Source organism: Octodon degus, unplaced genomic scaffold (assembly GCF_000260255.1).
Source record: "Octodon degus isolate 3935 unplaced genomic scaffold, OctDeg1.0 scaffold00030, whole genome shotgun sequence".
In the NCBI taxonomy this organism is placed as follows: Eukaryota; Metazoa; Chordata; class Mammalia; order Rodentia; family Octodontidae; genus Octodon; species Octodon degus.
Window position 1 is genome coordinate 6,958,196 of NW_004524606.1, and position 11,937 is coordinate 6,970,132.

At 35.2% G+C, this 11,937-nt stretch overlaps 1 protein-coding gene across 1 annotated transcript in view; it reads right to left on the bottom strand.

Moving 5' to 3' along the window:
* Positions 1–708: 708 nt before the first annotated feature.
* Positions 709–11,937, bottom strand: part of Tmf1 (TATA element modulatory factor 1) — a 38,483-nt gene continuing 27,254 nt past the window's right edge. The window contains exons 11-17 of the mRNA XM_004629487.2: positions 6,827–7,019; positions 5,935–6,004; positions 5,607–5,699; positions 4,500–4,601; positions 4,088–4,240; positions 2,788–2,913; positions 709–1,773 (exon numbers count right to left, since the gene is read on the bottom strand). Coding sequence (XP_004629544.1) covers positions 1,630–1,773; positions 2,788–2,913; positions 4,088–4,240; positions 4,500–4,601; positions 5,607–5,699; positions 5,935–6,004; positions 6,827–7,019 — 881 coding nt within the window. The 3' untranslated portion in view covers positions 709–1,629. The remainder of the gene's footprint in view (positions 1,774–2,787; positions 2,914–4,087; positions 4,241–4,499; positions 4,602–5,606; positions 5,700–5,934; positions 6,005–6,826; positions 7,020–11,937) is intronic.

The following is an 11,937-nucleotide window of genomic DNA, read 5'->3' on the forward strand; positions in this document are numbered from 1 at the left end:
ACAAATTCAAGCCAAGACCTTGGAGAATTATCAAAACTATCTCAAAAGAGAAAAAAAGATGGCTAGGGGTACAGCCCAGTGCAAAGGCTGTGGGTTTTAGCTCCTGTATCAACAAAAAGAAAGGTCTTTCTCCCTTAATGAATCACTTCACAGTTTCTCTACTCTTGCACTTGCCAGCCATTAAATAAAATAAAAATCATAAGTGCTGCAGCTCTTATGCTTTTTGTGAAAGTCAATTTGGTAACTAAGGATAACTGACAGGGCTACAGAGTGACTACCCAGGGAATGTGGTTGTGACAAAGGAATGATCCATCCCAGAAACAATGGAGCAAAAACAGCAAGGTTCCACCACACTACTTGGGTAGTGTACAATTTAAAAGTTACAAATTGTTTATTTCTGGAATTTCCGTTTATTATTTTTGCATTGCAGCTGACTATGGGCAACTGAAACCACAGAAATCAAAATCAAAGGAGGGACTACTATGAAGGTATTTAAATAATCTTCAGTGATAAAACTGTATCAAAGTATTTTACGGGTCTAAAACACAAGGTAGTTAACTTCTGAACAAAGTAATATTTGGAAAAAGGCATAGCTATTTTTAAAGCTATTCCACATTATTCACATTTTTTGTTTTGTTTTGCTTAAAGCATTAAGAAAAAAATGAGTCAGGTATGGTGCTACACACCTATAATCCTAGCATTTGAGAGGCTGAGGCATGAGGACTGCCTTGTGTTGGGCCAGCCTGGGCTATATCTATATATATTATATTTTGTTATGAATATTCTATATTGTTTAATCTGTGAAAAACATGACCATAAAATGTGAACAAAACATTTTTAAAGAGTAAATTATGTTAATTTTATTATTTTTGATTCCTTTTGTAGGATAATAAAATACCTCTTTAAAGTCATTTAAATATTAATGTTTTAATCACAAATCATTGTAAGTAAAAATGTCTACTATTCAACTATGCATAATTTTTCTTGGATAGGTAACAAAAGATACCAAATTTGTTCACAGTTATGAAAGATGAGGAAAATAAATTTTCAAGTCAAAAGATTTTTTAATGTTTGAGTTATTCACTCTTTGAATTTCAGATATTATTAATGTGACTTCTTTTAATGAGAAATGGTTTAAAATTTAATAACCACAGGTTTAATATTTTTTTATCTGAACACCTAAAACATTTGCAATGAGTAGTAATATGTTGAAGTGTAAAAGATTCCAAAATATCAATGTTAGTATTAACTCTTTAAATGTTCTTGATATATACAAACATGTATAAATTATAGATACAATTACTTACATATCTACAATAATATATAAACAACCTCTCTTCTTAGCTATATTTATATATGGATAAAGTAATAAACCTCTGTGTTATTCAAGGCAAAAAAAAGAGGCTTTGAAAAATAAATCTTTAAAGAATAGTTTCAAAAATAAAGTCTAAATATTGCACAAAATAATTTAACTGAAAATATTACTATACTGTAAAACAAAGTTTTTTAAAAAGTTTTTATATTCTACAGTACATTCCAATTTCTACTGCTATAAAAGAATTTATTGGAAGTCCGTGTTGAGATATTACGTGTTTACATTCACTCTGACAGGAATTCAATTTTCAGAAGTTAACTGAGCCTCTGCCTTAAAAGTTCATCTATTTGTGTCTTATACATATTTTTTACATCTTCAAGATCTAATCGGAGTTCTTCTGCTTCTTCTGCTTTTTCTCCATACATCTGCAAAATAGTGTTGTATCTTTGATCCAAATCCTGAAAAACATATTATTTTTAAGATAACTATACAGAACATCACTATGTCAACATCAACCATAAAATTGAAAAAAAAATATACTCATCTCTTTTAAAAATCAAACTATGCTGAAATAAGTAAAAAAAAATTAAAAACCTAGATGACTGTAAATGTGAACCTTTTTCCACTGAATCTACAATTCACCACATGTGTAACATGTCTTTTCTTTCACATTAACCACATTTGATGAAATTTTAGTTTTTGTTTCCTTATGGATTCGTGTGTATGTGTGGGGACTAAACCCTTCACTTTAAGCTGTAAAACTAGCCCTCTGCTGGTACCTCAGCTCACAAACTTGATTATTTCCATGATTCTGGTCACAAACTAGGTTGGATAAGAACCTGATAAAATTCAATGGTTAGATTCAATGTTGACCTTTATGGAGAAATTTGATTTGTTTCTCATCCAATTCAGTTCGCATCAGAATTGCATTTTCTATTTTGGGACAGTTGTTACTAAACTGTTAGATTATCTATGCTGGGCTCAAACTTTTCATCCTTTTGCCTCAGCCCACCAGAGTTTTGGAATTATAGGCATACACTACTATGTCCTGCTTCATTATGGTTTAAGTACTACCTGGTACTTAGGGTACATCATAAGTCAAAACATACACATTTTTACTTATGACTTAGAAGTCCTATAATCAAATAAAATAATTATTATGAAACATGTAACATCAACTACAAAATATCACTAAGGACATGCAAAGTACAGATTTATTATGAATGAGTTCTGGCCAAATAAATTCTAGCTTTGTTCCTACTCTAGGATTAATCATTTTTTGTGAAAAACCCCTTGAACGTATAATAACAAGATGGATTCATCTGTAAAGTTCTTTACTCAGTATTAACACTATAATTTTCAAAAAAAAGATCACTAAAGCATATATATGCATTTATATAAAATAAAAACATGAGATTTAGTATAATTAAATTAAAATACATAAAACTCATCCTTAAGTGAAGAATACTTACTCTTAGTTGAATTCGAAGTTTGGGTATCTCCTTCACTTTTTCTTCAAGTTCATCATTTTGATTTGTCAATTTAACTAGCTCTTCAGCCATTATTGATCGGGTTTTTTCTAGATTACCAATTTCCAGCTGAGAAGCATTACCAGAAAATCTTTTTATTAAAATATATCTTAACAATATTACTAATATAAAAATATTTAGTGTGAATTTAAGGGTTTTTTTTTTTAAAGAAATAGTTATGTTAACATATAATCCTGAGCTAACTTTACTTCAGGGTGCTGGAGACCAAACCTAAGGCCTATGTATACTATGAAAATGTTCTAGTACTGACCTGAGCTATAGCTCTTTCTTAAATAAAATGACACAGGCAGAGAAAGCGTTCTAATCCTGCTCAGAGATATACCATTTATAGGGCTTACTAAGCAAGAGAGAAAAAACTACAGAAAAGTCTATTTCATTTGAAATTGTAATCATGTATTTCTCTCTATTCTAATGAAACAACACATATTTCAGTTAATCTAAGTTACTACAAGAACATAAAGGAATGAAAATACACCTTAATGAAGTTTTTCCCAACTGCGTAAATCTAGTGATAGAAGCCGGCACCGCTACCAAAGAAATATAGACTCTCAAGCACAGCACACTGGGCTACACAAACACACTGAATACTAAGATTATTTGGATTTTTAAGAGAGTAGTGTTTTCACAAAACTAGAAGTCTACAATGGGAATAAAAGGTTTATTTCCTTCTGAGTATAGTCAAATGAAACAAGTAAAAAATGTTTTCATATTTCTCACTGCATAATTTCTAAAAACCCAAAGTGATCATAAAGGACACCCCCTTCATGTTGTATGCCCTCTTTTCCTTTACTTATTTCCTTCTGGGGAGCGGGAGCAACGTCTCTAATTGGTAAATCTGGGGAGAATGAAATGAGCACCCGAAGCTTAGCATTTCCCTTTTTCATTTTGGGCAAGTGCTGCCTGGAAGGAGCAGGCAGCCTCTGCTCCCAGACACTGGGAGTCCTACCTGGGCAGACAAAATGCATGGATGGATAGGTCTGCTGCAGTCCAACATGTCCTATGCCGGGATGGACCAGTCTTACTTAGTATCAGTGAGTGAGTAGCCCATTTGCTCTAAATATTATCATGAATGTATGAGGCCTTAAGATACATGATACATTTGGAGACGAAGTACCATCACTTTATTGGCTTTTTAAATTTGCCCAAATTCAGGTGGAAGAAGGGTGTCTTTTATTGGGTCCCATATTCATTTACTTGTCTGACACACTAGTTTTTCTTGTACCTGTAAATGTGCAATTTCTCCTTCCCTGAGCTTTAGTTGAGACTGTAGGTTTTCAATAACACTTGACCCTGCTCCCATTCTTACAGCATCATAAAGATTGGTGCCACTTGCTGATGCAGACATTGGTCCAAAGGAGTGATCATGAGACTCATCCTATTTTAATTAAAGAAAACACACAATTATCCAGTTATCAGAGATTATATTTCCTAAGGTTCAAACAAAATGATTCTGTCAGTTCTTGCTTTAAAATGTCTCTGCTCTGTATATCCTTGCTATATTTACTCCTCTCACAAAAACTTTCATGAACTGCCCCAAAAATGGCAAGGTCACAGTGACAGCCAATTGCAGGGGTCTGTTCACTTTATCATTAGTCAGTTTATGAACTAAGTCCATGTAGGACATAAAAAATTACCTGAGACAGAAAAGATGTTTGTAGCCCTGCCATATCAACTCCACTTATTGAACTCGAGCGTGACAAGGTGGGAGTGCTAGAAACAGAAAATGGCTTCCGGTCCTTAGAAAGTAAAACAAAATTCTGTCAGGGGGACATGCAACAAGATAAGTAGGACTAATAAAAATAAAGGTCAAGACTAATTGCCCAATGAAATGTTACAGAAGTAATTTCTCATCAAAGTCACAAGTCTTACCAAAGGTATAATATTTAGTAACTGAAGGAGCAGACAGACCTGCTTAAATCATCACATGGACTACTCATATTACAACATTTGTTCTTAATGGAGTAAAAAAATGTTTGAAACAATTATGAGAACTGCTTCATATTATATAATAGGGTTTCTGGCTTATCCATTTTATAATTTTTTTATATGAACTTATTTTTTAAAATGCTAATAAGTACATTATAATACATAGGAAACTCATTTTATAAAGGAAAGTGAACAGGGCAGTTCTAGTCCTACAGTACATCTAGGCCAATTGCTACTTAGCTTCAGTGAGATCTCAAAATTCATTTTATTTTTATTCATTTTTTTTTTTTTTACAAAATTCATTTTAAAAGAATAAGAGTTTCAGTAATTGAGAACCTATTAATCAGTCCTTACAGATATACTCAAATTACACTGGATCCACTCAGAATAGACAGTAATAATACTACTAAAACTTATCAAAATACTGATTTTAGACATAAAAATAGTTGGTTTTTTTTTTTTTTTTTTTGGTACCAGGGATTGAAATCAGGACCCTGCACTTGTCAGGCAAGTGCTTATTCTACTGAGTTATCTCCCCATCCCTAAAAATGGTACTTATAAGATATGACTATATATACTAGATGTGGCAGCACATGCTTGTAATCCCAGCACTTAGGAGGCCGAGGCAGGAGGACTGCCTTGAGTTCCAGGCCACCTTGGGCTACATAAGCAAGTTCAAGGCCAGCCTCACTGCACAGCAATCTCAAAAAAAGAAAGAAAAAATAAAGTATGGCTAAAAGTATAAAAACAATGATCTATTACAACAGCTCCTGTATTATATTAAAAAGAAACAAAAAGTCAACAAAATTCAATACCTTTTCTTTCATTGCTTCTTGAGTGAAAATGGCTTTTTTCCTTTCTTGTTCAACTTTCATTTTTTCCATTTCTAATTGACTACTCAACAATGTCTAGTGGTGACAAATACAGTTAGATAATTCATGTGATATTAATTCATGGCATCACAAGTCAATTGTAAAGTCTAGAGCACAAAATATAAATTCCTATTTGTTTTTACCACTAGAAGACCACATTCCACAAACAGGGGCATCACCCATTTCATGTCAGCAACTCGCTAGCTTGCTACTATCCCCAGCCATTCTAGAATGTAAACCCTAGGAAGTGAGGGAGCACTAAGAGAAATACCTTTTCTTTCCTTGTCTCTTCAAGTGTTCTTACATATTCATCTTTTAGGTTTTCTAATTCAACCTGGTGCCTAGCAAACCAGAGGGAATTAAAACAGACTATTAAAACTATTAAAAACTCACTACTTTCAAAATTCCAGTTACATGTTGAGTAGTCGTTTTTACTACCAGCATCAGTGATTTCCAACTGTGTTTTCCAGATCACTTGGGTTCTACTCAGAAGTCAAACTACAAATGAAAAAGCTCCACCGCTGTCCATTCCACTTTCTGGTTAGGATCACATTTTTAAAAACGACTTTAAAAACGTAATTTTTAGTACCATCATTCTATAATATACTCAAATTTTGCCAAAGCAGAGATTCTGTAAAAGTATTTACAAAGGTTGAGATATTTTATTTTAATAAATCATTTTCACTTAACTACTTTCTTTAAAAACATATTTTCAAAGATAGATCTCAGAGGCCAAAACATTAGTCAAAACCCTACTACAGTTTTAGAATAACAGATTTTACAACTGGTAGGTTCCAAAGAGTTCAAACATTTGGAAGACTGCAATGCTGCTAAAACCATTTTAACATAGAAATAACTCCAATGATGGTCTCCTTACTACTTTGTAGTGTTAAGAGATTCCTCGGGGAAAACAGAATTATATGGCATGAATCACTTCCTGGGAAAAATGCAAAACCATATAAAACCTATCACACAACTTTAAAGCCCCATATGAAGTCCAATGAATCCTAGTACCACATTAATATAATATCTTATTACTAATGACTCTGCATTTAAACATGTATTTACTATTCTTGGTGCTAGAAAGATTAAAAACCAGTAACACATATTTTAAAAGTGCATTCAATTGTAAAAGTACTCAGAACACTACTGAACATGCTCACCGATTATTTTCATCCTCCAGTTTTCTGAGCTTATTTTTCTCTGATTCTAGCTGGGCCTGAAGTCTACTGTTTTCCTGTCTCAAGAGAGAATTCTGTGACTCCACAGAGGACATCTGGATTTTGTTGGCAAGAAGTTCTTCTGTAGCTGCACGTTCTCTTTCAACTGCTGCTGCCAACAAAGTCTGGGACTCACCTGATTGCAGAACAGAAAGACAAATCATATATACATACATGCATGCAAAAACCAAGATAAAAAATGATTCTGATTTCAAGCTTTTAATGAGGCCAGAAACCTTAACTGATACCTACGTAAGGCAGGCCTGCCTAGTAAGAAAAACCAACCAACCTTAATTTAAACCTGCTTTACTATTCTTTTCCAAAATTATTATACATTGAAAATTGGAACCAGGGAGATAGCTCAGTGGCCTAAGTGCCTGCCTGGCAAGTGCAAGTTCTTAAGTTTGATCCCTGGCACCAAAAACAAAAACAAAAAACCAAACAAACGAAAAAAACTGAATTAAGAAGAGTTAGAAACCCTGAACAATTCAATAGCAGGCAATGAAATTGAAGCAATAATAAAAATTCTGCCGACAACAAAAACAAAAAAAAGAAAGGAAATCTGGAGTCATACAAGCTGTGTATGGTGGCCAGGGAAACAGCTCAGGCCCAAGAAATAGCTCAGTGGCCTAAAGCGCCTGCTTAGGTAAGCTTAGGCAACCACAGGGACCATGGTTGGATCCTCCACGCCACACGCAGTGCCAGCCCCATCCTCAGTGCAGGGTGAGTTGCCCCCCACCAAAAAAAAAAAAAAAATCACAAGCTGGGTGTGATGGCACACACCTATAATTCTAGCACTTGGGAAGCTGACACAGGAGGATTGCTGCAGTTTTGAGGCCAGCCTGGGCTACATAATGAGTTCAAGACCATCCTCAAATAGTGAGACTTTGTCTCAAAAAACAGGACCCCCGCCCCCCCCAAAAGGAGAAAGACAAGAAAATGGAGAGTCAAGTACTGAAAGAGTAGATGATCACAGCTGAGAAAGAGCTCAGCAGGAGAGCTCTAGGGGCTGGGAAGAAGAGCAAAAGGGAGAACGAAAAAGGGATGGGAGGGATAGAGAAGGGCAGGCAAGGGGAGCAGGAGAAAATGCAACAGATGAACAAAGGGTCCTGGAGTAAGAAAAAAAGGTATCTCAACCTAAATATTATACCTGACACGAAAATGTAAATGTAAATCATAAAAATTTTAGGGGGAAAAAGGTAAGAAATGTTTAGTATCTAGGGCTAGGCAGAGTACCTAAATGTGATACCAAAAACATGAGTCACAGAATGGAAAATCAAGAAAATGTACTCCTTTAAACTTCTGCTCTACATGAAGAGGAGAAAACAATAAGCCACAGATTGAGAAGGAATAAATGTAAGCCACACAGTAAGCCTAGTACCTAGAATCCAAAAAAATGCTCAAGACTCAAAAACTGTGAATACAATCCCATTAAAAAGTGGACAAATGGACCAGGGAGATGGCTCAGTGGAATAAGCGCTTCCCTGGCAAGTGCAAGGGCCTGAATTCAATCCTCAGTTCCAAAAAAAAAAAAAAAAGTGGACAAATGAAGCACATGCCTATAATCCCAACACCCTGAGAGGCGGAGACAGGAAGATCACAAACTTGAGCCCAGCAACTTAGTGACTTAGTAAGACCCTGTCTCAAACAAAAACAGAAAAGGGGTGTAGCTTAAAGGCCCCAGTTTAAATTCCATTATTGGTGTGGGGAGGGGCAAGGACAGACAAAAGATACAAGTAGGTATTTCACCATTAGGCTAATAGAATGGAAAATAAGCACATGAGACAGGTTTAACATTACTTACTAGGAAAATGCAAATTAAAATCATAATATGACTACACAACTGTGTGAAAGACTAAAGGAAAAGTAGGGACCATGTCAAAATGCTAGCAAGGATGTAGTGAACCACATTACTCTCAGACATATAGTCAAGGTAGAAACAATTTAGACATTTTCTTTAAAAATTAAACATGTAACTACCACAGAACCCAGCAATTTCACAACTGATCATTTATGCAGACTTGAAAATGTCTGTCTACACTAAACTAGTACATGAACACACATAAGAGCTTTAAATATAACTAGATATACTTTAGATAGAACAAGCTTGGATGTTTTTCAAGTTTAAGTGTTAAACTGTGGTACATAGTCCTAAGGCTTAACACTTAACAATAAAAACATTAACCTATTGATATATGTAACTTCTATAATCCTCCAGATAATTACACTGAGTGAACAAAGCTAGTATCAAAGTGCCAAATGTACAATTTTATGAATAAAACTTTCTGAATTGACACAATTTTATAAAAGACAGATTAGCAGTTGCCAGGAATATGGGATGTGGAAGAAGGGTTCAGAGGGAATAGGTACATTAATAAAAGAGAAACATGAGGGACCTGGTAGTGCTGGGACTGTTCAGCGTGTTGACTGTGGTACACATAAAAACCTATACAAATGGTATAATTGTATATAACTAATAGACACACAAGTACATACCAAGAAAACTAGAGCAAAATAAATAAATTTGGCCCACAGTTTTGAAGTCAACACAGGCCATGATATTATGAATTAATTTTGCAAAATTTTAACATATGGAGGAATTGGGCAAGTGGATGAGAGACTTGTCTATTTTACTTCTTTAATTATATCTGAATGTATAATTATATTGATTTTAAAAACTCAAAAGAACACAAAAGAGTAGTGGACAAGGTTCTTATATTTAACCAAGGAGTGGATAAATGAGAGTCTAGAGGAAGATAAGTGACTTGCTCCACATTGGCTAGATGGTTAAGTACAGAAGTTTACCGCTCCTATCACATACTGAGCTCTGCTTCCGTCACTATACCATGACATCCCTCAAGTTACAGGTACAGTAGTTTACACAACACAAGGCATATACCAATTTGTCATGAATTTGCTAGCTTTTTGGATATCTACCATATACCTATTCTGCCTGTCTGTGCTTGAAAAGAAACGTTATGGAACAATAATGTTCTTTTCATTAAAAGCACAGAAAAAATTTTTAAAAAGTACAGAAAGGCAACATGGGGCATATCTGTAAAGAGCAGAATATGGACCATAAATATTATAAATATTTCTCTTGTAGGATTTGAGTTTGATCCTTTCTACCTGTACTCCTGGAATTCTATCAGTGAACTACAAATTACAATTAATCCCTACCTACAGTGCTACAGAGAAGCCAGAAAGGAGTCAGACATAGCAAGTGACAAGGCAAATCTATAGTGTATTAAAGTCTATAGAAATAAGTGAAGGAACAATGTTTAAGGGGAAAAAAAAAGTTTCAAAGAGCCAGAGTTAGGAATTAAACATAAATGTGAAAAAATGAAAAGGGGTAGAAATCTACATATAAGCCATCTAACAAAGGAAGTAAAAGATTTATACATTGAAAATTACAGTACTCTGAAAAAGCAGATCGAAGAGGATTCAAAAAATGGGAAGATATTCCTTGCTCCTGGATAAGAAGACCAACATTGTGAAAATGGCCATATTCCAAAAACTGTTACACAGATTCAAAGCTATACGTATCAAAATACCACTAACATACCTCACAGATCTAGAGCAATCATTCCTAAAATTCATTTGGAACCAGAATACACCATAAATAGCAAAGGTAATCCTGGGCAAAAAAGGCAGAGCAGAAAGCATTATATTCCCTGATTTGAAATTATACTACAAAGCTATTGTGGTAAAATCAGCATGGGACTGGCAAAAATAAAAAAGACCTAAAGATCAGTGAAACAGAAGACACAGACACAATTACAAACACACTCAGCCACTTTATCTTTGACAAAGAGGCCAAACATGTTCATTGAGAGATAGTATCTTTAATAAATGGTGCTGAGGTGGCCAGGGAGATGGCTCAGTGGAATTAAACGCTTCCCTGGCAAGCGCAAGGGCCTGAGTTCAATCCCTGGTTCGGGGTGGAGGGGGGGGAATGGTGATGGAAAAAGTGACTTTCCACAAGGCAAAGACTATAAAACTAGATCCATGTCTAACACTATGCACTTAAGTCAACATGGATCAAAGATCTAAACAGTAAAACAGAAACACCAGATCTACTGCAAGAGAAAGTAGGTAGAGATCTTGAAGATACAGAGGTAGATAGAGAGTTCATGAACAAAACCTAAACTGCATAGGAAATACTTCAGGACTGGTGAGATAGCAGGGCCAGCAAGATAGCTCAGCAGACTAAGCCCCTGCTGAGGCAAGTGCAGGGACCAGGGTTTGATCCTCCACCCCCAGGGCACGCTGAGATGGCAACTGAGACTGGGCATGGTGGTGCACACCTGTAATCCCAGCACTTGGGAGGCTGAAAACAGGAGAATCACTACGAGTCCGATCTATGTAGTGAGACCCTGTACTAAATACAAAAAAAGAAAAAAAGCTTTTGTACATCAAAAGAAATCACCAACAAGGAAAAACCCCACAGATACAGAAAAAATTTTAGTCAACTGTCCGTTATACAAAGCACTTCTATATAGAACATACAAACAAACTGAAAAAAATCAGGTCCACTCAAATTAAAAAATAGGATTCTGAGATGAATACACATGTCTCAAATGAAATACAAATGGCAAATATATGAAAAAATGTTTAGTATCATTAGTCACTGAAGAAATACAAACTAAAACACTAAAAAAAAAAAAAAAAAAAACACTAAAATCATACCTCACCCCAGAAAGAATGGCTATCATCAAGAAATCAATCAAAAACAAATGCTAGGGCTGGCGGGATATCTCAGTTGTCTAAAGTACCTGCTTGGGCACTCAAGTCAGGCGCAGGGGACCAAGATTCGATGCCTAGCACCACATGCTGCACCAAGCCTGTCCTTAAGGCTGGCCTACCCAGCCCAAAAAATGCAGAGATATGGGAAAAAGAAACCATTTTCCACTACTGGTGGAAGTTAAGACTGGTACAACCTCTGTGAAGACTCTTCAAAAAACTAGGATTAGGCTCAGGAAATACCTCAGTAGAATAACTGCCTACCTGGTAAGCGCAAGGTCCTAAGTTTAAGTCCCAGTACCAAAAAAAAA